The 27,106-nt window shown below is 50.3% G+C and overlaps 2 protein-coding genes across 3 annotated transcripts; both read right to left on the bottom strand.

The window, feature by feature from the left end:
* Positions 1-89: 89 nt before the first annotated feature.
* Positions 90-5,958, bottom strand: mpl (MPL proto-oncogene, thrombopoietin receptor). Its single transcript, XM_067230512.1, has 12 exons — positions 5,827-5,958; positions 5,449-5,569; positions 3,864-4,036; positions 3,600-3,748; positions 3,084-3,246; positions 2,876-2,987; positions 2,631-2,785; positions 2,383-2,525; positions 1,993-2,152; positions 1,739-1,820; positions 1,562-1,649; positions 90-1,449 (listed from the first exon to the last, which is right to left on the bottom strand). Exons 1-12 carry the CDS (start codon positions 5,933-5,935, stop codon positions 964-966), a joined length of 1,941 nt encoding a protein of 646 aa, XP_067086613.1. The 5' UTR covers positions 5,936-5,958; the 3' UTR covers positions 90-963.
* A 1,927-nt stretch (positions 5,959-7,885) lies between these two features.
* tie1 (tyrosine kinase with immunoglobulin-like and EGF-like domains 1) lies at positions 7,886-19,981 on the bottom strand. Of its 2 annotated transcripts, XM_067230349.1 has the most exons (23): positions 19,731-19,981; positions 18,795-19,088; positions 18,536-18,646; positions 18,003-18,158; positions 17,704-17,835; positions 16,735-16,875; positions 16,453-16,581; positions 16,183-16,328; positions 15,637-15,781; positions 15,313-15,471; positions 14,971-15,108; positions 13,803-14,102; positions 13,320-13,610; positions 12,858-13,051; positions 12,451-12,661; positions 12,221-12,331; positions 10,773-10,963; positions 10,572-10,685; positions 10,362-10,432; positions 9,614-9,654; positions 8,693-8,789; positions 8,426-8,525; positions 7,886-8,117 (listed from the first exon to the last, which is right to left on the bottom strand). In XM_067230349.1, exons 1-23 carry the CDS (start codon positions 19,786-19,788, stop codon positions 8,046-8,048), a joined length of 3,402 nt encoding a protein of 1,133 aa, XP_067086450.1. In that variant the 5' UTR covers positions 19,789-19,981; the 3' UTR covers positions 7,886-8,045. The 2 variants fall into 2 exon arrangements, with proteins under 2 accessions (XP_067086450.1, XP_067086451.1); XM_067230350.1 differs by lacking the exon at positions 13,803-14,102.
* Between the last annotated feature and the right edge of the window lie 7,125 nt (positions 19,982-27,106).

Raw genomic sequence — 27,106 nt, 5'->3', positions numbered from 1 at the left:
GGGGTGTGGCCAGTGAGGGATGTGTGTGTGTGTGTGTGTGTGGGAGGGGGGGGGGGAAGCCTGGTGCAGCAAAGGTAAAACCATTTTAAAGAAGCTCTTTATTATGGTTTTAAATAATCTCCCGTTTAAGACATTTTAATTTGTACAATTTGAACAGGAAACCTGAGCACTCATAACTTTTCAAATCTTCCATCAATGTAGTAATTCAACAGATCATGTTTCATGTATTCAGATGTTTAATCTTTGCAAATCATTGTTTGTTGGATGGTTGAAATTCATTAAAATGATATTTATAACTAGTTTTAATTCCTTAAATTGGTGGGAGAGTTATAATGATTTTTTGTTGTTGTTGTGAGTTTTATTAATTGTTGACATGCAGAATTTTTGTATCTGAATATGACTGTAATAAAGATATTAAACATTACAAAACAATATGCTACATTTGTCAAAGCCTCAGTGGTCTTCAAGCCTGGTCCAAAGGGCCCACTGTCCTGTGCGCAATGATTCCCTGCTCCAACACACCTGATTCAGATGAATATCAGCTTGACAATCATCCATTTATTAAAATCAGGTGTGTTGGAGCAGGGAAACATCTAAAACATACCGAACAGTGGGCCCTGAGAACTAAGGTAAAAGACCACAGTCCTAAATGACAATACACAAATTATTTACAGGCTAAATATTATTATATTTGTTAATAAAAGAGAATATCAATACACGGGTACAGTATATATTCCAGAAAGATGTGTCTAGCTCATGTAGACTGATTGTCGGTTACCACAAAATCATATTTACATTGAGATCTATGGAGAACGATGCATCATGACCCTAAGAGGAAGGCACGTGATCACCCATAGTCACACAGACCTGGAAAATCATCTAAATACAGTATTAAAGTCCATATATTTGCAGCTACAGTGTAATTCTAATGCTGGGGTTTGACAAGTATGTTCAGTAACAGAGTTAGTTAGCGACCTCCCTTTCCAGGTTGGCATATATGTTTCCAGCCTCCTTGCTGAGCTGGCAGGTCAGGGCCCCCTGGAACTCTGCCATGTGCAGGTAGGAGCGGTTTAGGATCTCTGTGGTGGCGGAGGAGGAGGGAGGGGGGAGGCTGGGTAACTGGGCAGGGCAGGAGCAGTGGTACCTCCACTGGTGGTCCTCTCCCCCCACCCCTGCCCTCACACACCCCACCCCATCATACATGTACTCGTTGCCCGGGGAACCGTTGATGGCATCGACTGTGTTCAGGATCACGTAGTCCACACTGACCTGCCGGGTTATCCCCCGGGTCGGTTCTGTCTGCTCCCCGCTGCCGGAGCCCCTCTCTGGGGGCAGGAGACAGGAGGACTCCCCCGGCGGCTTCCCGTCTGGAGCTTCTCTCTCTGACAGGATCTCCACCACTGAAGCAGGAGTCTCATCGAAGGACTGTTTCACGTTGTAAGAAGGATCCTGGAAGGAAACGCACAAACACGCTTAAAACACAAACTAGACGGGATTCGACGTGTTCAACTGAACGACGTTCTGGTGCTGATGAGTCTCTGCACGCTGGCATTCTGTTTACCCAAGTCTGTCGGTTGATCTCCGTCAGAAAGCCAAGCAGGACTTTATCAAGGTTTGGGACTGGAGGCCACAGGTACTGTTTGAGTTTACTGATGGAACAAGATGGTGACTCAGTGTATATAATCAACCGTTGGAAGGGGGCAACAAAAGATAACAATTGTTTACAAAGAAAACTCACCTGAGATACCGCGAGAACACAGAGAAGAACAAAAGGGAGAGGACGAGCATAGCGAGAGAGATGCTCGGGAGAAGCAAAACCGCTGGAAGAGATTACTGAGTTAGCCCGTGTCACTTTCTGTTTGTGGTCAGTCGGTTTACCTATTCCGCTATACTTTCTACATGCGCTATCTATATGTCACATTGGATAAGTGTTTGCTGGATTAATAAAATGTAAAAAAAGAATAATTGAAAACCACATCCACTCTTCCGTACCGAGACGAGAAGCCACAACCACGGAGAGACACTGAGACCAGTCGCTCCAGTATCCATCGTAGACGGAACCGTTTGGCTTGGCTCGCACCTGGACGCGATACTGACAGCCCGTCTGGACGTCTAGACTGGTGCCGGTGTCAGAATCCGGTAAGGTGACCAACTGGACGAGGGAAGAAAAAACAACTTTTAAAAACGTTGAAAAAAAAAAAAAAAAAGAAAAAGGTTTTTAATAAATAATAGAATATACAAATAATCTTAGAAAGAAACGTCTTAAGAAATCGAATAGACTTAAGAACATAACATGGTATTGAGAAAGTATGAAAGAGGTATGAAGACTTTTCTCTCTCCGAGGTGTGGTCTTGTGTGGCTACATGGTGTGCCTGCTGGTACCTTCCAGGAGCCCTCTTCTCTGGTTTGGTAGCGGACCTGGTACATCAGGTGAGCTGACAGGAACAGCTGGGGCGTGTCCCATCTCAGGTACAGCCTGTCCCCCTCTGACTCCCCTCTCACGCTCACAGGAGGGGCTGTCTTCACTTCACACGGGGAGGGGGGTAGAAGTTAAATGAAAGGTTAAAAAGATCTCTGTGTTTATTTAAACATACAGTGTTTCTCTCCTGTGTGGCACCAGACCTGCTCACCGCTTTTGCTGACTGTTAAGGTCTCGGTGTAGAAGGTCCGGTTTAGAGGACCGGTGCTGGCGGCGAGTTTCACCAGGATGGCCGCCGACTCGTTGCCGTGGAAACGACAACAGGAAGTAGAGTTCTGCTCTCGAGGACACTCGCTCCAGCTGCTCCTGGAAACCAGCAGATCGTTCAGACCGAGTGCCAGTTTGTTGCGCGGCAAAACCAGGGACCTTTCAGTTTTCAGGAACGCTGTCGTCTACCTGGTGAGCATCTTGTGGAAGAGTGTGTAGATGGGATCTATGCTTGGCTTCTCCTTCCACTGACAGGTGACATTTTGTAGATCAGAAGTGTGACAGAATAAAGAAATATCCTCTGAAAGACAGACAGAGGGGACTCCATCACTACTGAGGAAGGATACAAGTCTGTACACACACACGCACACACACATACACACACGTACATACACACCTGCTGTCTGGGGCACCATAGCAGACACTGCGTCTGACCAGTGGCTCCAGTGACCGATGAGAGTGTTGGTGTAGCCCTGTGTCCGGACCCTCATCTGGACCCGGACCACCTCCCCAGGGGGCAGGGAGGTCAGCCTGTGCTGGCCGGATGGCCCTGGCCGCACCTGGGGAGGTGGACCAACACACACGTTTAGCGGGTGTCTAGCAGAGCGAGGGCGACTGCAGGGAGGGTATCCTTCAGAGGACACACTGGGGTGTGGAAACGTGCTCACGGTTAAACGAAAGACACGTTTTCAGATTCCAAATGCTTTTGATTTAAAATCGCTGGAAAAGCTTTGGAAGGTTAAATGTTTTCTTTCAAGATTTTTGTTTTATTTTATGAAACATTTCTTGAGACCGAAATGTATTCTATTTTAGAATAGTTAACCTTCATTAATTTGTTTTCACGTAATATTTGTGACATGTATTATTATTATGTTTTATATCGATGCGTTTGGTTCCTGATGTCGTTCTGTACCTGGTCTGTCCGCTCCCTCCCGCTTTGGAAGGAGACACGGATCTCATACTGCACACTGTCTGTGGGTGGAAGTTGAAGCCAGGTCACCTGCAGCTGCCCTGCTTGGCCAGTGTGCTGGAGGAAGACCTCCCTCGGGGGGGGCAGTAAAACTGTGAGGAAGAGGAAGAGGAAGCCTTACTGATAAGTAATGTTGCACACACACACACACACACACACACACAGAGACACACACACAAACGTAAACACACTGGCCCCTCTCTTTACCCTGGTCTTCTATGGCGACGCTGCGTGTGTAGACCGTGGTGTTGCTGTGAGGGTCTGTCACCCTGATGTGCGTGTCGACGTAGAGGTAGACGTCCCGGGGGGGGAAGTCACAGATGTGGATGACTCTGCCTGCCTCTGTGTTCCTCACCGCAATCTCACACCTCTTCTCACCCCTGCACAGGCGAAACACGATGTACTGTGGGTGTACTTTGGAGTTTGGGTGTCCGTGCGTGTGAGTGTGCGTGAGTACTCTATATCTGTGGGTGTGTGTGCATGTGTGTGTGTCGGCATGTCCGTGTGTACTCTAAGTCTGGGTGTGATCGAGTTTCCCACTCGAGGGGAGGGGGCTATGTTTATGTAAAATGAACATAGCCGTTTTTCAATTGGTAAAACCTTGTCTAGTGAAGGTGATGTCTTTTTGTCTGTTAATTTTTCAGCCCCACCTTTACGTGTCTTAGCCTGGTTTTCCATCGTTATTCTTCTCCCGGTGCTCCCGATGGCCAGTCCGCTAATGCGGGGCTGTGCCGCGGTGGTGGATTTTAATTTAATTTTAATTCTCGTGCTGTCAGGGGGTGCTGCATCACCCTCAGTACCCCTAGTTCCCGCGGCCATGCCTGCACGTGATCGCTAGTGAACATATTACACGCTTTTAGTGCATTTAAAATGCCTAAAACGAAGCGGTCAAAAGTGTGGCTGTATTTCACAGCCAAGGATTCCGACATCACAGAATGCAACAAATGTTTCCAAACGCTGGTTGTGTCAAGGCCCCCCTCACTGCTAAAAAAAATAAAGAAAGAAATTGGGCAAAACATGTATTTATTTTTTGTCAGGAATAATATTGGTATTGTTTTAAAAAAACGCTACTAGTACTAGAGTAATCAACAAAATAAATGACTATATTCCAAAAATATTTGGTTTATAGTTGGTTAATCCATCCCTGGATGCACCGTGTTCGACAGCTTGCGGACACCAGTCCCTGGTTCTGGGACAGCCTCCCCAATTTGTCTGACCTTTCAAACTCATACCGGTGTCTTCGACACCATCTGAGAGAGTTTTCTCCTGTGCAGGACATCTCTGGCAAGATATGACACCTCTCCTGTCTTATGGCATATAAGACAGGAGAGGTGTCATATCTTGCCAGAGATGGCAAATATGGTAATTTTTCTGCAAAAGAACTGCTAAAGTTTGAAGCTGGTTTAGTTAGCATACCAACTCAACATTTATTTTGTTGTTACTTGTTAATCGTGAAACTGTTATTTATTGTAAAATTATTTGTAATTATAGTTGTGTGTTAGGTGACTTAGGTTTACTTATTATATATTTAAGTAGGCTACTTTAAAACGTTAATATATTGTTAAATGTAAATAATTTTAAATTTAAAAAAGAAACTATAAAAGAGCCTTTCTTTGATGGCATTAGTTTTAGTTTTACAAGAATCAGAATCGAGATATACATGCATGTATATCTCTACACATGCATGTATATCTCTACACATGCATGTATATCTCTACACATGCTGTGCACGCACTGTCTGTATATACAAATGAACATTTACGCATACAGAGACCTGAATCCAAATACGTACTCAACGTTTTCGTAGAAAAACTCATAGGACTTGTTGCTGGTCTCCTCCCAGAAGCAGGTGAAGTCATCCTTGGTTGTGGTGAAACACTTTGGATTTTCGTCGTCTTCCAAAAGTAACACATCTGTTGGGATGGACAAGGGTCACGTACATCGCCCGGGTTCAAACCTCACCCTGGAGATACTGTGAAACAACCTCTACAACACAACGAAAGACAAATACTGGATACTCGACAGCTCCACCCAGTATTTCTGAGAAGTTTCTGAGTAGTTCTGAGACTGTTTTACGCACACTGGAAATACCGAATTCACATCTGCAGACATGGATGATGTTTAACCAGGTCGTTGCAGTAGACCTCCACACACAGGTCCAGAACCCTACCTTTCTCTGACAGTTGGTGTGCAGGTCTTCCTTGGCACCAAACCAACATGCAACACAGGAGAACCCAGGTCGGGAGAATCAGCGTCCTGGAGGTGAAACGAACAACCATGACTGACGCGTGTCGTAGCTTATAACCACATGGGCCAGGTGTAGACTTCGAGGATGTTTGGTCAGGTCAACGTGTGAGTGTATGTGAGTGTGTGCCAGTGAGGCTGGGATGTTGGTGGGTGTGTGTATGAGCAGGGTGGTAGGGGCTGATGGGTGGGTACTGGCCCTCTCTGATAGGCTTGGAGGCACAGGATGTGTGTGTTGTGTGGATTGAGGGAGGCACTGAGAGAGGGGGGAGGGTGCCAGGGGGGAGGGCTTTAGGAGGGAGGTTAGGAGGGGGGGGGAGGGCTTTAGGAGGGAGGTTAGGAGGGGGGGGGAGGGCTTTAGGAGGGAGGTTAGGAGGGGGGGGGAGGGCTTTAGGAGGGAGGTTAGGAGGGGGGGGGAGGGCTTTAGGAGGGAGGTTAGGAGGGGGGGGGAGGGCTTTAGGAGGGAGGTTAGGAGGGGGGGGAGGGCTTTAGGAGGGAGGTTAGGAGGGGGGGGGAGGGCTTTAGGAGGGAGGTTAGGAGGGGGGGGAGGGCTTTAGGAGGGAGGTTAGGAGGGGGGGGGAGGGCTTTAGGAGGGAGGTTAGGAGGGGGGGGGAGGGCTTTAGGAGGGAGGTTAGGAGGGGGGGGGAGGGCTTTAGGAGGGAGGTTAGGAGGGGGGGGGAGGGCTTTAGGAGGGAGGTTAGGAGGGGGGGGGAGGGCTTTAGGAGGGAGGTTAGGAGGGGGGGGAGGGCTTTAGGAGGGAGGTTAGGAGGGGGGGGGAGGTGGGGGGGGGCATCACAGATTAACATAAACACCCACCCAAAGGACACAGGCTTCAAGTTACAAAGATGGTAATGAAGGTAATAAGATGGTAATGAACCAACAATCATAAAATACATTAATTACAAAATCAAGTTGTTGACGAGTGCATGCATGGACTGTGTGTGTGCGTGTGTGTGTGGGACTACAGTCAGGAAGCTAGTGTCAGCCCTGCGAGCCTGCGGCTTCTTGTCAAGAGGAAATTCTGTGACAGATCACCGCTGTGCAGCAGGGAAGAGGCCAGGGGGTTCTCTGAACCTCGGGACTGTAGAGGGCAGGGCTGCGGTTAAGCCCTGTCACCCCAACATGTTGACTCTCAGGCAGCCTGGTATGGCCACGGCGCTTAACCCTAGCAACCCCCCAGCAGAACTGATTATGTCAACTCCTTTCTCAGTATTGGTTTTCTCTTAAAAACATTACGAAATGTGGTTCACATGCTTCATAGTGATGAGTCCAGTCACCACAGAAAAGTTTATTTAAGAAACATATCAATAAAACATACATTGGACACCATTCTGAGTTAAAGGTAGCATATGTTACAAATGTAGGAAAATGTATAAAGGAGTGAAATATTATGTGAGGACAAGTCAAAAGTAAAAGTGATATAGATACAGTACATTATATACAATAACATTCTCAGGACGACAGCAAAGGATATACTTTGTATTTAAGAAACCAGGGACTATGCTGATTCACGTCTCTCGTGTTGCTGGTTCAAGTGCTACATCAGGAGTCAGGTGGCTGAGCGGTTAGGGAATCAGGCTAGTAATCAGAAGGTTGCCAGTTCGATTCCCGGTCGTGCAAAAATGACGTTGTGTCCTTGGGCAAGGCACTTCACCCTACTTGCCTCAGGGGGAATGTCCCTGTACTTACTGTAAGTCGCTCTGGATAAGAGCGTCTGCTAAATGACTAAATGTAAATGTAAATGTAATGTACATCTCTGTCTTCCACCAGTCTCTTTTCGAACTGTGTGTCCGTTTCCACGATGACATCCTCTCCAGGTGAGAGTTCAGAGCCCACAGGTCGTAGGTCATAGCGTGCGCCCTGCAGGCCCTGTGGTGCAGTCACAGATCCTCCCAGCACCACTCCACATCCTGAAGAGTTCGGTGTTGGTCTGGGACCCGTGTTGCTCCAGGCGTCCCCCCCCCCCCCCCTCATCCCCCCCAGCGTCCTGCCACGCTCCTCCCTCTACAGCCACGAGGCCCTGGTGGAGTGCCTGTTTGCCCGGTAGGCCCGAGGACCAGCAGGGGGCCGGCAGTATCGCGGTGTCCCACCTCGGGACCTCTCCCGTGGGCTACGTGACCTGCCAGGGTCTGGGGGGGATGGTAGTCAGGCCTCCTCGGCCGTGGCGTCTATTCCGGCGTAGGTGAAGTTCTCGAACAGGGCCATGTTTACATACGCCTGGGAAGGAGGATGTTTTCACAGTCAGCCACAGAAGTCAAGTTCAAAACACACACGGCTGACGGGGAACGGTTTTCCATATTAGTTCAAGACTCATGTTTTTTTTTCTCCTTTGAGCTGATTGAGAAAGAGAGGGAGAGAGAGAGGGAGGGGGAGAGAGACAGAGAGAGAGGGAGAGAGAGAGGGAGGGGGAGAGGGAGGGGGAGAGAGACAGAGAGAGGGAGAGAAAGAGGGAGGGGGAGAGAGAGAGGGAGGGGGAGAGGGAGAGAGGGAGAGGGGGAGGGAGGGTTTCTGAAATGACTCGTCACCTTCCTGGCCTCCTGCATCCTGTTGAGCTGAACTGAGATCTGGGAGAAGGGAGGTCTCTCGTAGGGGCGATCTCTCCAGCACTGCCTCATCATCTCATACCTGTTCATGTTCAATAGGTACGTGTTGTTAAAACACAGACAAATACATTGTTAAAACAAAACAAGTAAAGTAAAACTTCATGGCTGTTTATCTGTGCATCATATGATTATTTGACAGTCATTAACTAAAATCTTTTTTTGGTCTTTTTTTCCAGCGTGAGCACTTACACCTCATCGTCACAGTTTCTGGGCTGTTCCATCCTGTAGCCCTGAGGAAGCTTCTCATACAACTCAGCACAGGTCATCCCACAGTAAGGAGTCCCACCTGGGGGGGGGAGAGAGGGAGGGGGGGAGGGAGAGGGAGGGGGGGAGGGGGGGAGAGGGAGGGGGGGGAGAGGGGGAGAGGGAGACGGCGGGAGAGGGGAAGAGAGGGGGAGAGGGAGACGGGGGAGAGAGGGGGAGAGGGAGACGGGGGGAGGGGGGGAGGGAGGGGGGGAGGGAGGGGGAGAGGGGGAAAGGGAGAGGGAGATGGGGAGATGGGGAGAGGGAGAGAGAGAAGGAGAGAGAGAAAGGGGGAGAGGGAGACGGGGGGAGGGGGGAGAGGGAGAGGGAGAGGGGAAGAGGGAGACGGGGGGAGGGAGAGGGGGAGGGGGAGAGGGGGAAAGGGGGAAGGGGAGAGGGAGATGGGGAGGGGGAGAGAGAGAAGGAGAGAGAGAAAGGGGGAGAGAGGGAGAGGGAGCGAGAAGGAGTGAGAGACAAAGGCAGAGGGAGAGACATATAGGGAGAGAGAAAATGTATGTATAAATGGGACGATAGGTTGGAGGTGTCAGCGTCAGTCCTTATCACAATCATCCTGAACATCGTTGCACTGTAGCGTTCTTTAAATGTGTTGAACCTTCATACAATATACAGTCCTACATTTTTGGTTACACAAATTTAGTGACGTTTTTTTTGGCGCTAACCTCTTCCCGTTCTGACTGCCCCAAGTGTTAAACTGGAGGCTGAAACTGAGGTGTGGCTGTGGCTGTGAGACCCACAGACACTGTGATCTGTGCTTACTCAGAACTCGTCATAGATGCCCGTTTTCATCATGGGAACAAGAGCTACGAGAAATTCTGACAAATCTGACAAACATGAACTTAAACTTACCTAAACTCACAATCTCCCACAGCAGAACGCCAAAAGACCAGCTAAAACAGAAAAGGTGTAGAGGTGAGGATGGGACAGGAAGATCAGAAAGAGGAAAGACCAACAACATCCAACATGAAGGACAACACACATCTCTTTTTCTATTGGTCCAGACGGCTCTGTAAAGACCTACAGAGTTTAGTCTCTTAGTTCCACCAACAAGCTCAACTGTTTAATAACACAAGTTAACTGAGGAATCCTAACATGAGGTTGAGAGATTCAGATAGAAGCTCAAGTCCCTTTCTGTCGTAAACAAGTGTTAAATGGTTTGACGCTAAAACCTAGATTATCTCTGCTCACATGCACAAACATGGCACTTGTACTCTGGCACACACACACACACACACACACACACAACCACAAACACACGCACACACACAACCACACGCACTGTGGTGTGAAATGTACAACGTGTCTTTTCTCTACCCAGACCAACTTCCTTCTATTGCCCTACAAGTCTTCCAGAATGTTCTACGGTGTGTATAAATAGGTTCCGTTTGACAGCCAGAGTGGTTGTGTTTCCGCCGGTTACTTATCAGTTCCTCTGCACTTATGTACCAGTTGTCATTCCACGGGATCTTTTAGTCATTTTGTTGCGAACACTGTGAACCGTGTCGTCAAACTTCGACTGCGAGGTGTTACTGAGTGTGGTGTGGAACGTGATGCGTGTTTCGGTTCGGGGGTGACCCGTTCAGACAGATAGACTCACACGTCACTCTTGGTGGTGTATACGCTGTAGTTTAACGACTCGATGGCCATCCATCGCACCGGTAACCGCCCCTGTGGGCGAGCGGGGAGAAAGTCGAGTCACTGTTGTTCTCGAGAGTCAGAACATGCATTGGGAGCTGGAAGCACATGAGCGCCCCCTGCAGGCTGTGAAACACAGCGCCCTAGGAGGAGGTGGAGAAGGTGGACTCACCATGGTCTTCTTCACGTAGACCTCTTCCCCTCGGGATAGACCGAAGTCGGCTATCTTGGCCACCAGGTTGTCTCCTACCAGAACATTCCTAGCCGCCAGATCTCTGTGGATGAACTGAGAAAAGAAGAAGGGATGATGAGGGAAAAGGGTTAGGGCTCGGTTAGGGTTATGGTTAGTTGACTGGGTTAAAACAACGTTCACCTGCTTGTCGCTAAGGTAGTGCATGCCCGTCGCCACGTCGACGGCGAACTGCAGCAGCTGCTGGGAGGTGAGCGTAGAGGCAGTGCCGTGCTCCTTGGCGAAGGCGGGGTCGGTCTCCAGGACACGACTCTTCCTCAGGAAATCCAACAGGTTGCCGTAGGGCGCGTACTCTATAGCTATGTACAGGTACCCTGCATCCGGGGGAGGGAGGGAGGGTTGTGGAGGGGAGGGAGAGAGAGTTGTGGAGGGGAGGGAGAGAGAGAGAGTTGAGGAGGGGAGGGAGGGAGAGAGAGTTGTGGAGGGAGGGAGAGAGAGAGAGTTGTGGAGGGAGGGAGGGAGAGAGAGTTGTGGAGGGAGGGAGAGAGAGTTGTGGAGGGGAGGGAGGGAGAGAGAGTTGTGGAGGGAGGGAGAGAGAGTTGTGGAGGGGAGGGAGGGAGAGAGAGTTGTGGAGGGAAGGAGAGAGAGTTGTGGAGGGGAGGGAGGGAGAGAGAGTTGTGGAGGGGAGGGAGGGAGAGAGAGTTGTGGAGGGGAGGGAGGGAGAGAGAGTTGTGGAGGGGAGGGAGAGTTGTGGAGGGGAGGGAGAGAGAGAGAATGAGCAAGAGAGAGAGTGGAAGGAGAGAAAAGGGGAAGGTGAAAGAGACAGAACCAGAGGATACTAAAGTAAGGATGACACTAGGTAAAGGGAAACGTAGGAAGGCATTGACATCCTGATAAACATTGTAGGTTTAATTATAAGATTAGGAAATCTCTAATCACGAGAGAAATCTGAATGTCAGACCATCTTGAAGACAAGGCCTATAAGAAACATGATGAATTACAGACTTTGTATTCCCTCAACACCAGTCTACTGTAAACAACATCTCGCTGCTCCTAATATTATCAACCTAAGATCTAAGAACATAAAACCAGCGATTCGATTATTTTAACGAAATCGTCGGATGTGGCTCGGAAATGAGAGTTTCATGCTTGGAATGCCGTCCAGTTGATCGTGAACCAGATTGAGACATGCAGCAGTTTGCTTATGTGGCATACAGTCAAGTCAAATAAACACGACCAAGCAAATGCTTCCAGCAGACAAAGGATGTTTGACTTGGAGGATATGTTGCCCAGGTGCAGATGAGAAGGGCCTTGTGGATCTGAACAAAACTATTCTGGACGTTTTTTAACTACTTCATCGTATGCACACACATTCTGTGGCATTAGCAATAATCCAAAATAAATATTGAAATCCTGATACCTTTTCAAGTCAATCTTCTTGGCAGTTGCTGAATATAGAGTCTAAAACTTTTAGGACGGCATTGATTACATGGCGTTCGCATTTGTCTCTGAAATAGATTTATCTCATCTTATTGCTCAACTCAAAGTCAAAATAATTTTTTTAAAGTAAAAAAATATAAATAAAGAATGGCTTGTTGTTGCTCTTAGTGTCCAGAAGGGGGCGCACTCACCTCTGTTTTCACAGGCTCCTATGAGGTTGATGATGTTGGGGTGCTGGCCTAGCTTGCACAGCACCTCCAGCTCTCCTGCAAAGTCTCGGTGGTCGTTTTCCGAGGCAAACTCTACGCAGAACAGCACACACAATGAAGTTAGGAAATGGCACAGATACAGTGTGTGTTGCCTGAAGTATTTGGACTTCAGTGTCCTTGTGTGTCTGTGTTTGTGTGTGTGTGCTGATTACCCTTCAGCATCTTGATAGCAGCACTCATCTTGGTGCCGTCCTTCTTGATCATGGCCTTGATGACCTGTCCAAAGTTTCCCTCCCCGATCACGTCCTCGAACTTGATGTCTTCCCACTCCAGGATGGGGTAGGTGAGTGGGTCCGGAGTGGGCTTGGGCCTCCGTGTCAGAGTCAGGGTCCCGGAGTTGAACTGCAGGATGGTCTCCTCTCCCTGGGAAACCATCGATTGGTGGACGGTTGTTGACGGGGTACAGGACGGTACGTGATGTGTACAAACTAAATAGTTGTGGTGAAGAGGTTCCACGTTTGATCGTAGCTCTCAACGTTCTCTTACGGCAGAAAGGCAAGGTGTGTGTGAGTGTGTGTGTGTGTGTGTGTGTGAGTGTGTGTGTGTGTGTGCCCCTCACCGATCCAGACTGGTAGGTGAAGGTGCGACGGCGGTTGAGCAGGCTCTTGCGGATGCAGAAGAGCGCTAGCAGAGCCAGCAGGATGGTCACACACGTGACCGTTACCGAGCCAACCACCGCCACCAGGAGCTGATAACCCTCCTTCCCCACCCCAACCCCCACCTCCTGGGTCGTGGGGGTGAAGCTCTGGGGAACTGGGGGGAGGGGGAGGGTGGTGGGGGAGGAGAGGAGATGGGAGGGGAGAGAGAGGAAGAGAGACAGAGAGACAGAGCGGAGGTGGTAGGAGAGGAGAGATACATAGAAAATAAAAAGACTTTAAGAAGAAAGTACTGATTCTAGACTTAATAAAGTTTGAAATTGACATTTGAAAAGGATTCTGAGGATCTACACGGTCAGAGGCAGGAGCCTCTCAGTTCGAAACATCTTACACAAACACAACCACCACGACAGCCTATCCCTCACCGTCGCCCTGGGTCCTGGCCTGGACAAACTTGCTCCACACCCCCGGTACTTTAGAGAAGGCCCGCACTCTGAACTGGTACAGCGTGCTCCCGTTCAGCGCCATCACGTCCTTGGCGGTTTTGTTTCCGTCATCCGTGTCGACCCAGGGATGAGGGCTGCCCAGCCCCACAGGCTGGTACTCGATAATGTACTTGACGATGCCCCCGTTAGGGTCCTCCGGGGGGTGCCACCTCACCTGCACAGCTGACACGGACAGGGGCAGGGCCTGGACGTGGAGAGGGGAGGAGGGCCCTGGGGGAACAGGAGAATCGAAGCGGGTTTAGGCCAGATTAGACCAGTGTTAGCGTAGACGCTAAACGAAGATGCTAAGCGGCTACGGTCAATAGCAGACCCAGACCAGAAATACACTTTCTGGGGGGGGGGGGGAGGGGGTCACACTCATCACCCCTGCCTGTTCTGACCAATGAGAGGAGCTCTAGTTACCCTGGCTGTTGATGTGGAAGTGGTAGGGCTTAGAGGCTGGACCCTGGCTGCCACAGTTGAGCAGGCTGACCAGGACCGTGTAGTCGCGGTTGTACTCCAGGTTGTGGAACTTGGTGGAGAGCACATTGAGGAGTGTGATCACCTCTCTCAGCTTGTCCCGTGGGGGGGAGGGGCCAAACAGCTGCACTAAAAAGCCGCTGGCCGAACCGGCGTCGCCGGCGTTGCCGGGCAACAGCCAGCGCACGGTGGCGTTGCGGCCTTCCAGCGAGCTGAAGTCAATCTCCGGTCGGACCGTGGGCTCTACGGCGACACAGAACACTCAGTCAGGGAAGCAGCAGGGGCTGTTCTAGGAAGGGGGCCCAGGGGAGGCCAGTGTGCCCCTGTGACAACAAGCTTGGACCCCCTCGTGGCCCCCCCTAAATGTAGTGTGAATAATCATAAACTTTTGTCTTTTGTCTGTTCATGCCTGCAGTGCAGTGAGGAAAACTGTATGAAAACAAAAATCCGCCATGCTACACTGAAGGAACTACTGTCAACCATGAGGCGATGGACTCTGGATGAGTCAGCTTGTCGTTCACGTGGCAATGGACTCCTTAAGGACACAGACGACGAGGTCCACCTCGCTCCTAACACTGACAGCACGCACACCCGCTACACCCCGCCATTTGTTAGGCTTTTTTGTTAGCAATCGTTAAGTGTTACAACAGACAACGACCCCCCCCCCCCCTAGGAAGCTCAAATGGACAGCTGTGCCCCCCCCCCCCCCAATAATCCCATCTCCAGACAGAGATCTCTCCCCCACCAACCCCCCTTCCCCTGCACTATCTCCTCTGTAGGAAGCTGAAACAGACAGGTGTGTCCCACCCCCTCCCCATCTCCTCCCCCCCCCTCCCCCCCTGCTGTGAGTCCCCCCCTCCCCCCTGCTGTGAGTCCCCCCCCTCCCCCCTGCTGTGAGTGTCCCCCCCCTGCTGTGAGTGTCCCCCCCCCCCCCTGCTGTGAGTGTCCCCCCTCCCCCCTGCTGTGAGTGTCCCCCCCCCCTGCTGTGTGTCCCCCCCCCCCCCCCCTGCTGTGAGTCGTCCCCCCCTGCTGTGAGTGTCCCCCCCCCTGCTGTGTGTCCCCCCCCCCCCCCCCCTGCTGTGAGTGTCCCCCCCTGCTGTGAGTCCCCTACCTGGACACTCCGTCTCCATTACGGCCTCGGGGCCTGGGGGCCCCTCCCCCCCCTCGCCTGGCCGGCTGAGCTGCACGCGCACCTGGTACCTGGTGGACGGCTTCAGGTTCATCAGAGTGATGGGCTCCGTGCTGTACACTGGGGAAAATAAGTTTATTTTTTCGAAAAGTCAAACAAAGATTTTGGAAAAAAGGGTTTGAAAAAAATGGGTTGAAATAATATTTTTCAATAATATTTCACAAGAATATTATATACGCCCAAATAACTGCACCTAAGCCCACCTTACCCCCCCCCCCTTACCCCCCCCCCAGAGACAAACTCTGCCTCCTCCACCCGGCTCACCTATGATGGAGGACCAGGAGACCCCGTTGTCCATGGGCTTGTAGAGGAGCTTGGTGGAGATGATGGGTCCGTCTCCTCTGAAGGCCTCCACAGGACGGACCACCAGCTGCTTACTCCTCTTCTCCAGGAGCCGGGGGACCGTGCTGGGGATGGGGGGTTCTGGGAAGGGGGGGGGGAGAGAGGGAGAGAGAGGGAGGGAGAGAGGGAGAGTGAGGGAGGGAGGGAGAGGGAGGGAGGGAGTGAGACCCAAAAGAGAAGACAAACCAACACAAAAAACATCCAGGTGATGTAATCAATCCCAGAGCAGCTCTGTCTCCTGCTCACCTTTGACGGTGAGGTTGAACTTGCGAGAGTCCTGACCACCGTTAGTAGAGACACGACACTCCCACAAGCCCCCTTGCTCTGCAGTCAGACGGGGGATCTCAAACTGAGCCGTGCTCTTGTTGGAGTCCATGGTGGTGCGAGAGGCCTTGGGGAACAACACACAGCACACTGCTCAGTCACCAGTCCACAACACTTTCCTCTGGTAAGACACAACATTTAGACCCCAAGCCTTCTAGCCCCCCGACCTCCAGCCCCCTGGACCTCCAGCCCCCTGGACCTCCAGCCCCCTGGACCTCCAGCCCCCTGGACCTCCAGCCCCCCAGACCTCCAGCCCCCCAGCCCCTCCAAAACCCCGACCTCCAGCCCCCCAGCCCCTCCAGAACCCCGACCTCCAGCCCCCCAGACCTCCAGCCCCCTAGCCCCTCCAAAACCCCGACCTCCAGCCCCCCAGCCCCTCCAGAACCCCGACCTCCAGCCCCCCAGACCTCCAGCCCCCCAGCCCCTCCAAAACCCCGACCTCCAGCCCCCCAAACCTCCAGGTCCTACCTTGAGCACGGTGCTGTCCAGCTTGCGTAGCTCGATGCTGGTGTGGCTGGGCAGAGGGTTGCCTGTTGCGGAGCACTGAATCTTGGGGCTGGAGAGCAGGTTCCACTCCAGACTACTGGTCATGGCCAGGATCTGGGGAGCGCGGTCTGGGAGGATCGAGGTGACGAGAGACAGGGGTGAGAGAGAAGGAGGGGGAAGCGATGATGATGAGGGCGATGATGATAAATGAGATGTCATGGACACCAGCCAAACCCTCCCGACTCTGCTCACCTGACTTCTCACAGTGCTTCCCTCTCCAACCTGTAGGACACAGGCACCCGCTGAAGCGGTTACACACGCCCCCGTTTCTACACTGGCAGCTCAGCCTGCAGTCTGGCCCATACATGTCCTTCATGCAGGCTGGAGGAAGGAGACACACACACAGAGACACAAGACCTCTCAGCACAGAGCTCTGTGTTCAACTCAGGTGTGGTGATGTTTAAACCCCAACCGACATGGGTCAAGACACTACACAGACTGTCTGGTTTCCTGGACGTGTGGAGCTGCACTCACGTCTGCTGCAGCGGTTTCCCGACCAGCCGCTGGCGCAGGTGCAGCCGTAAGGGTCAGGCAGACAGAAACGAAGGCCTTTGCAGCTCAGCTCTGACTGGCAGGACTCCTGGCAGCTGTGACCAAACATGCCCTCTCTGCAGGCTGCAACACAGAGCACACACAGAGCACACACAGAGCACACACAGAGCACACACAGAGCACACACAGAGCACACACAGAGCACACACAGGACACACACAGAGCACACACAGGACACACACAGAGCACACACAGAGCACACACAGAGCACACACAGAGCACACACAGAGCACACACAGAGCACACACAGGACACACACAGAGCACACACAGAGCACACACAGAGCACACACAGAGCACACACAGAGCACACACAGGACACACACAGAGCACACACAGAGCACACACAGAGCACACACAGAGCACACACAGAGCACACACAGGACACACACAGAGCACACACAGAGCACACACAGAGCACACACAGAGCACACACAGAGCACACACACAGAGCACACACACAGAGCACACACACAGAGCACACACAGAGCACACACAGAGCACACACAGAGCACACACACAGGGCACACACAGAGCACACACAGAGCACACACAGAGCACACACAGAGCACACACAGAGCAGGGCTTCCATGTTAAACTACGTCATATGAAAATAAACTATAAAAGATGAACTATACCTAACAGCTATACATAACAGAAACATAACATATATATGTTGTTTTTTTTAAATAAATATCCAATTTTATCATGCACATACATACTAAACAATATGCATTACAGTTTTAAATGTATATATACACAGTAACAGTCAAACGTTTGGACCCATTTTCCATGTCCAAACGTTTGACTGGTACTGTATGTATTATAAATGTATCTCTTTCTCCATCATACACATAGTACACACACACACACGGTACACACACACACATACCTGTCTCACAGCGTGTCCCCATGAAGCCCGGGGGACAGATACAGTCCCCATCAGAGTCGTGACACACCCCTCCATTCAGGCACTCAGCACAGTCCTTGTCACAGTACATGCCCCACTTCTGACTGGGACAGTCTAAGCCACCACAGGGAAGACAGAACCCAGGCCTTACATCACACTGTAGTCATGTGTGTCTGTGTGTGTGTGGAGGGGGAACTCTCCCCATAGTGTACAGTTGTGTGTGTGTGTGTGTGTGTGTGTGTGTGTGTATGAGTGACGTAGGACCATGTGCTCTGCCATACCTCGGACAATTAGCCGCATCCAGGCGCCCTGAATGGGACTGTCGCCTACGTAGCTGGCACTGTAGATGCCCGCGTTGGAGGAACCGACGTTCTGCAGCGTCAGCGTGGCCGTGTTGTTTGTGACTTCGTTAGAGTGGATCATGTAGTAGTAGTTCCCTGCAAAACAGCAAAAAAGCGAGGCCCGGAGGATTACGCTCACTGACGGAAACAACGTGATCGTTTTGTCTGTAGTTGAATAATAAAGTAGGCTATTAATAATAAATAAAAAAAGAAAGAAAGAAACGAGCAAAAAACGTTATTGCCTTAGATCCTCCCAGAGTATTCCACAGGGAAGCGCTTAGCGCTCTGGATAAGAGCGTCTGCTAAATGACTAAATGTTATCCTCAAAGTCAAAGCCCAATCACTGTTTTAAACGAATCAGTGACCAGTCGCTGTCTACCTCTACTGACCCGTCTCTCCATTGTCTGTTTCTCCACTCTCCTCTCAGGAAAGAGGCCAATTAAGGCCCTTGGTTGGCCAGCTAGCGGACTCACCGTTGTGTTTCCACGTCACGTCTCTTCTCTGGGAGCCGACTACCTGCATGTCCAGGTGGACCGTGTCTCCTCTGTTCGCCGTCACTGTGATATGGTTCGGAACGAAAAGCCCTGGAAGAGAAACGCTGTACATTGTAGCTGTACCGCGAAAGAAAAAAAAAAACGCTTCGCAATCTAGCGTGAAAGTAACGTTACATTTCGGAAGGTTCATAACACGAAGGTGCGGCTTGCAAGTTCAGAGAATTGTGTGTTTGTCTACCTTGGTAGTTGTTAATGAGCGTGATTTTATCGATCGGAGTGGCGTCCAACGACGAGGCCTCACAGTAGAAGATTCCGATATAGTCCAACCCTTCAAAGTCCTTAGCCTCCACCCGTGTTGGCACCGGTTTCTTGATCTTGAAACGGGGCTTGGAAGGGAGGATGAGAATTCTGTAGTCTTTGGTGATGTCCAGGGTGAGGTCTGCCGCGCTCCTCTCTCCAGTGACGCAGGACAGGGAGAAGAGCGAGCTGGACACCTCCACGTTAGAGATCATGGCCATGTCTGTCACTGCACCTGCAGGGAGATACAGCATTGTGTCATGCACTTACAAAACCCAAACGAAGTAAATAACAAGTTTGGGGAATTTAACGACGCTCAGGTCCACTCCCAATCCTTATTCTTCGTTATCCATCACAAAACATAACCAGACTTGAAGCAAATCCTCCCTAAACAAATAATGACAAATTCCAGGCATGGGCATTCCTACATAACATATTTAAATAAAAAAAATCAATAAAAACTAGAATTGGCTTCGTGACTACTCCAACCCTTTCGGTGGCACAGAAGTGTTGATACACGAGTCCTACATTCCTCTTCCCTGGCATGTGTGGCCACACGGCAGAGGGACAATCACAGGAAACGAGGATGAGAGACTGTTCTCAGGGGGACGAGGCATACCACGGTGAAATCTCATGCCAGTTGCCCGTATAAGCGAGTTCATGTAAATTGTATGTTTAGCTAACTACTTATTTAACACCATCTGGGTAGAGGTGCTATGCTTTCAGCAGTTGTCTATGTTTGTAGACTAATGGATTGTTTGGTAAATTTGTTGTTTGGTTATTCATGAAAATGTTATTTATTTATTTTTTAACTTTGAAATAACTTAGGGTTGTGAACTACCTTCTACTTTAAGGTTGTGAACTACCTCCTACTTACCTGACAAGCTAAGGAGGCACAGAAAATTGAGGACGGCGATCATAACAATTTTTTCCATAGCAACAATCCGGAAAAATTAGTAGATCCGTCAGTTAAAACTGGAAGTGTCTACATTCCGAGGACTGGTTGTCAGTGCCAAACAGCGTGCGCTTTTACGCGTATCCATAAATCCGAAATCACAGTTATTTCCTCTCAAAGTAAATCCGTTTGGCGATGTGTATATATTCCTGTGAGGTTGTGAGATCGTGTGACATTCATATAGCCAAGTCTGACTGTTCAGCTCGTTGTAAACTCGGGTTACTCTTTGGCTCTGGGTGGGATAGGAAGGAAGAACGTCACGAGGGGAAAAAGCTTGCTTGGCGCGCCAAAGGACTCCGTTCTGATTCCAGAGCTGTAAGACGGCTTTTGGTAGGCCCATCTACCTATTAAAGTCAACTTCTGCCAAATGTTTTTTTTCTTTCCAACCGATCCTTCCAAATCGGGAGCTGTGACGAATATGATCAAAATTATTGTCAGTGTGCTTAGACGTCAGCAACATTTTAAAATCCCCCGGTTACACAAGATGTTGTGAAAGTATGCATGTGGTTGAATAAACCCAGTTTAGTCAAGACACTCACGTGATTGATTTCACCATTTATCCTTACACATGACAAATGTTGTTTAACATTGGCGGAATGGATGTACATGGGGAAGCGCTCCCTGCCTTCCCTGCAGCATGCATGACATGAGGCAGGGAGCAACAAGTTAAATCCCCCACGGGGAGCACAGACAGACCACACGGGGGAGAAGGGGACGGTGGTGGGTGGCAGCAGCGCAGACAGCAGGTACGACAATGCGTGTGCGTGCATGGAGCGTCTTTATAGCGCCGCCTATCGAGCTGAGCCTATGGCCTGAGAGCACGGGGTGATATGACGCGCGCTGCCCGAGTGCCATGCCTGAACCTGCTTCGCTCATACCTTCATTCATCTGCCTTCAATTTTCCAACTGAATATGCGTGTTTTCCTGTATCTTTTTCATAAACACGTTTCTAGCTGGAAATGCATTTCCATCAAACGCGTGCCGATGTTCCTCAGCGGCGCAGAAAACCCTAACCGCACCAACAACAACCTTCATCTGACCCAACAACAACAGCTGCGCCGTGCTCTGGCCAAGCTGGACAGCTTTGTTCCTGAACTTCAATGCGACGCTTTTGATCCCTGCAGTCTTACGGTCAATTACACTTCTGCAGAAAATCTAGGATGATGACCACCCCGTTTGTTGTGTCTTCTCAACCATTTTTACTCTGATCTGATGAAAAACGTCCAGCTTTTCACTTTACGCAACTCATGTCGGTCCAGTGCAAGGCCCCGTTTTATCATTTCTGCAGGGGTGGGCTTCATAATGGTTGATTTAATGTTCCTTACGTTTCCTGATGGCCTCAGACAATTGATGTTGACCCAACTTCTTATTGTTCAAGGTTTCCTGTTTTCAATTAGCCAGCTCCAGATTTTCTTTATTTTTCAGCAACCAGGATTATTATATTTCTACTCCTTTGTTTCAGGAGAATACACTTCTGATAAACACAAAACATCTGTTTCAATGTCATTTCAATAGGTGAGGACACACGATTTCACTGCGACATTGTGCATTATTACCAAGAGGTCCAGAATATCCGCGTATCGGTGTGTTTCCTGACAGTGGATCTCTCTGCCAGCTCTTGGCTCAGGTTTGTACAGTCTCTCAGACTCACAACTGTGACCCCTAGTTCCCTCCGACTGCAAATAGCAGATCAGCTTGAAAAAGCTTTCCTCTTTCCTGTCCACGGTGTCACAAACACTCTGTAAGGTGACTAGACGTGACCCAGATGACAGTGATGACACGCTGATCTGCTCTCCTGGACGACCTCACCTTCACAGGCAGGTGCAGTGCATGGATCCCTGCCCACAGGAGGCTCAGACCAGCTGGATGAAACTGAAGGTCAAACCGATAACTACTGTAAGTAGATGAACAACAATGCTGACACACACACACACAGACAGACCTACAGACACACAGACAGACAGACCTACAGACAGACAGACAGCCCTACAGACACACAGACAGCCCTACAGACACACAGACAGACCTACAGGCACACACACAGACAGACCTACAGACACACAGACAAACAGACAAACAGACACACAGACAGAACTACAGACACACAGACAAACAGACAGACAGACACACAGACAAACAGGCAGACAGACCTACAGACAGACAGACCTACAGACACACAGAAAGACAGACCTACAGACAGACCTACAGACAGACCTACAGACAGACTTACAGACACACAGACAGACACACAGACAGACACACAGACAGACAGGCCTACAGACAGACAGACCTACAGACACACAGACAGACAGACATACAGACCTACAGACATACCTACAGACCTACAGACCTACAGACAGACAGACAGACCTACAGACAGACAGACCTACAGACAGACCTACATACCTACAGACATACAGACCTACAGACAGACAGACCTACAGACAGACAGACAGACCTACAGACATACCTACAGACCTACAGACAGACCTACAGACAGACCTACAGACAGACCTACAGACAGACCTACAGACATACCTACAGACAGACCTACAGACAGACCTACAGACAGGCCGCGGGGTGGTGCTGAGGGGACTCCTAGAGAGGAAGCCACAAGGGAAAAGCTGGATGCTGTGTCAACATAGATGCTCGGCTCAAGGGTTCAGAGAGTCTTCCACAAGCACCAGGAGTAAGTGAGTGTGTGTGTGTGAGAGAGAGTGTGTGTGTGTGTGTGAGAGAGAGTGTGTTTGAGTAAGTGTGGTGTGGTGTGTTTGTGAGTGTGTGTGTGTGTGTGTGTGTGAGAGAGAGTGTGTGTGTGAGAGAGTGTGTGTGTGTGTGTAAGGGGGATATGCAGGGTGGAGACTGGTCCTTGTAGATGTGCTATTGTCCTCTGGGCTCTTTGTTGTCTTGTGGTAATTATGAGCAGTGTTTGTTGTGAGAGCGATGGCCAGCGATTATTGTGCTTGCTTAAGATGAGATGGCCAGACAAAGCCTTTCTACCTCTTTACGGCAGAGCCGAAACACAACATGCAGCACAAACCTTCAAAATATGTTTGTTATGGATGTAATGTCCACATCTCGTCACATGGTGGCGTGTTCTACTGAACAGACATCATTTTGTTGGATTTGCAAACTGCAAACTTGATTGCAAACTGCATTGAGGAAAACGTTAAAAAAAAAGAAGAAAAACAAAGAACTGATCACCAATTAAGCGTGGATTTGTCTTTGGTAAAATGTCAAGCATGAACTTACAATTTTTAGCGGTTCAAACCTGCCATATTTTCGTGATATTTTGATATGTTGTTGTGCTTTCAGTGGTGTTGGTATTGAGGGTCAGGGGGGGGCGGGGGGGGGGGGGGGGGGGGTAGGGGTGGAAGTAAGAGGGGGGTGCTTTGGAACTTGGTGAGAAAGTTTGTGTTAAATTCCCATTTCCACCCATTGTGTAGGGAGCTGGCATGGTTCCACACGCACTAAGCTCTTTCTCGTCCCAGCCTCTGTGAGCTGGTGTAGGGGTGCCGGACGCACCTCTCAGCCTCGTGAGACATTCTCCCCACCCACCTTCACCCACCCTCACCCGCACCCCCCCCACCCACCCACCCACCCGCACCCCCCACCCACCCACCCTCACCCCCCCCCCCACCCACCCAGGATACATAGGATATGTATCACACGTAGGATATCACCCCGAGATAAAAAAGTAGACACACTTACCGGTCCTGTATCAGAAGGCACATGGCCCCCCCAGCTCTCTCTCTCTCTTAATCTCTCTCTCTTTCTCTCTCTCTCTGTCTGTCTCGCCCTGACCTCACCAGGAGTGGACGAGCAGGGCAGGTGACGTGTCTTGGTGACAGGCCCCCACCCTGGTCGTCTTGGTGACAGGCCCCCACCTGGTCGTCTCCCAGTGTTCCCCCCGTCGTGTCAGTGGAAGAAGCTGGTCAGGGAGTCTCACGCCTGCTGTGGTCGAGGTATCCGGCCTCGGCCCGCAGGAACAATAAACACGGCTGTGTGAGAGTCAGCGGGCCCAGAGGACGGCCCTGTGTTAGGAACCCGTCAGATCGGGTGACGACCAGAGCACAGAGGGGACAAGGGACTGAGGAACGGAGCGCCGAACGGGGTTCAGAGTCAAGAGGATACGAGGACAGCGTGGAAAGTGTGTGTGTGAGGATGATGAGTTAGCCGTTAAGTATACTTCACAAGTTACTAAGTTACTAAGTCACTTTGTGAAGTTACTTCACACGATGCGTGATGTGTGTGGCTTGCCCCAAGAACACACATCCGACACACACCAACACACACACACACACACTCCATGCTCATACCAATGAGTCTGGGGGTGTGTGCATATTGAGCGGAGGGCTGGGGTGAGGGTGAGAATTGTCGCTTGTATACATTCGGGAGAGTTTTCACAGCCTTCATGAATCAAGTCAAGTTCCCAAGGAGAGAGGGCTCCCTCCATGCATCCTCCCATTTCCTCCGACTCTGCAGTCTTACTGCCAGTGTTGTCGAGTCCTGCCCTATCTCACTACACGGAACACACAAGCACAGTCATCAGACAGGCCTGCCCTCCCCTCTTCCCCCTCCCCCCTCTTCCCTCCACACTAAAAACTCTGTTTTCCTGTCAGAATGTGATATTTCAACATTTTCCTTGGATGGATTTGGAAGAACGATTAGTTTGTGGAGTTGTCTCACGTCCAACAAATCACATTTTTGGTAAAGACAGTTCTTCGGCATTTAGACGAATGACAAATAGACAATGACATTCAGAGATATTTATTCAGCATATTAGTGATCTCCATAATTCACGTGGCCTAACATTCTGACACCCCTAGAGAGAAGCAGGGGATCTGCTTGTCTGGTCGCACGTACACACACACACACACACACGTGACGAGGTTATGGAAAACCATAGCATCGGGAAGCTTTTATCACAACACCACAGGGTGTGAGGGTGTGTGTGTGTGTGTGTGTGTGTGTGTGCTGTATAGATGGACACAGCGTCCATGCCTGGGTGGGTCAAAACAAAGACCTGGACTGATTCTCCTCTTATACAAAAACGGAACAAACGTTTCTTTATGGTCTGTTTCCTGCACACACACACAAAACAACATATGAAGGATCCATTGCTATCAAAATCCTAGCTCATGTTAGCACTGGGCGACAGCCAAGGAAAGAATAGCCCGCTTTCCCCATTGATATCATGCAAGTTGAGATAAAATTATGATTACAGGAATAGAAAGGCATTCCCACTAGGATTGAACACATCAAGGAAAAGGGAGTGGTTCTGAATGCAGCCAAAATGTCTCTGGAATATTACAGCAGTACAGGAAGTTTAGTAACACCGCAAAGTACCCCAGAGGGAGAAAGTCTAGAAAACAGAGATGGTCACAGCAGAGTGAATGATTCAGCGACTCTGAGACTCGACGGAGAGCTAAAGAGACACGATACCATGACAGAGCAAGCGTAAGAAAGAGAGAGAGGGGGGGGGGGGGTTGAAAGAAGGAAAAGGAGAGATGTGTGAACTCGGCTCTACAGCGAGCAGGAAGTGGAGCAGCAGGAGCTGATATGTGGACAGGAAGTGAGGGAAGCGTGGGGCAGGAATCACCCAGCGGGCCCTGAGTGGGCAGAAACAGGAAGGCTTTAGGCTGGGGCTCCTGTCCTGTCTGCTGGGGTGTCTGGCCTCTGGCCCCCTGGCCTCCAGCCCCCCAGGCCTCCAGCCCCCCAGGCCTCCAGCCCCCAGCCCCCAGGCCTCCAGTTCTCCAGGCCCCCCAGCCCCCCTGGCCCCCAGGCCTCCAGTTCTCCAGGCCCCCCAGCCTCCAGGCCTCCAGTTCTCCAGGCCCCCCAGCCCCCAGGCCTCCAGTTGTCCAGGCCGCTGGACGAGCCAGTGGGGAAAACATCTGTAAAGAGTGGAGGGACGCCAGCAGCCCAGCATGCTTTTCTGAGACCAAAGTAACACAACTGTGTCAACGACACAAACACAATGCTGGAATCATCTTTCTGTTTTCTCCAGCTCATCTGTATGTCACTCCTGGAACAGTGTCCTGGGCCAATTAAAATAACTTCAGGATCCTTCCAGAACACTTGAAACACTTGAAACACAAATGAAGTGAAAGTTGAACACAGTACCGAGGGGGCGAGGGAAAAACATAGACATAGAGGTGACAGAAGGATGACATAAGGATGACATAACTCATTCAAGTCAGTCTGCAGTAGCACTGAGGTCTGGGAGTCCGGCCATTGGGTGTGGTTGTTATTTTAATATAATGTGAGCACTCCACTTTAGTGAGTTATTCTCAGCATAAAGCTGTTGTTATAGTTAGATCTTTCACATGCACTGTAAGGCCAAGCCAAACACAGAGGCGATACAAATCACAGATTAACACGGCAGTTGGACAAATCCGTTTTCCTAGCAAGTTTGAATACTGACGAATTTGGATTTTGAGTTAGAAAAATAAATTGAGTGAATAGGGGATATTCAAACCCAGTGCTGTATGAATACACCAGATCACTTCACAGTTTTTGTTCCTGACTTGACAAAAATCAGATTCCACTTGACGGCCTTCAACCGTTTAACAAGGAAATCAAACTAACCCGAACCCTACAAAAATATTTGTGGAGAACGTTTAGTAGTTTACGTAAGATGGCATCCTGTGAGGATTCCTGACGGTTCCTGAGATGCACCGTGAACAAAACGCCAGACTGTCTCTCTCGTACAGCAGTCTGTTTGTCTCATAGCTTTTCCTCAGAGAGCCCCCTGCCCATTGTTAGGGACCAAACACACGTGTTGTTATTTCCCTCCTTGAAGGAGTCGCTTAAGCCTCACCCAGGTGGCCTGCTCAGGGGGCTTCACCTCCCATCTGCAACTCCACACGACCCAGAGACGACCAGCGCCAGCCCCTGGCAACACGGGAGGGGAACCCCGTACGTCCTTCACTGCTGAGTGGTCAGTTTGACGTCTCACGGTCCAAGTCGTGAGGGCGGCTGAGGAGACCGAGGACGAGCAAGAAAGCAGAGAGAGAGGAGAGAGGGAGAGAGAGGAGAGAGGGAGAGAGAGGAGAGAGGGAGAAAGAGAGGAGAGAGGGAGAGAGAGATTGAGAGAGAGAGAGGAGAGAGAGAGATTGAGAGAGAGAGAGAGAGGAGAGAGGGAGAAAGAGAGGAGAGAGGGAGAGAGAGATTGAGAGAGAGAGAGGAGAGAGAGAGATTGAGAGAGAGAGAGAGGAGAGAGAGAGAAAGAGAGAGGCGCTGAGGCGAGCGCACGCTGTCCGTTTGAAGAGTCAGGATGTGCCCCTATTGTTTTCAGG

Source organism: Osmerus mordax, chromosome 27, assembly GCF_038355195.1.
Source record: "Osmerus mordax isolate fOsmMor3 chromosome 27, fOsmMor3.pri, whole genome shotgun sequence".
NCBI lineage: Eukaryota > Metazoa > Chordata > Actinopteri > Osmeriformes > Osmeridae > Osmerus > Osmerus mordax.
Note: the sequence above shows the minus strand (reverse complement) of the source record. Positions and strands in the feature narration are given on the sequence as shown.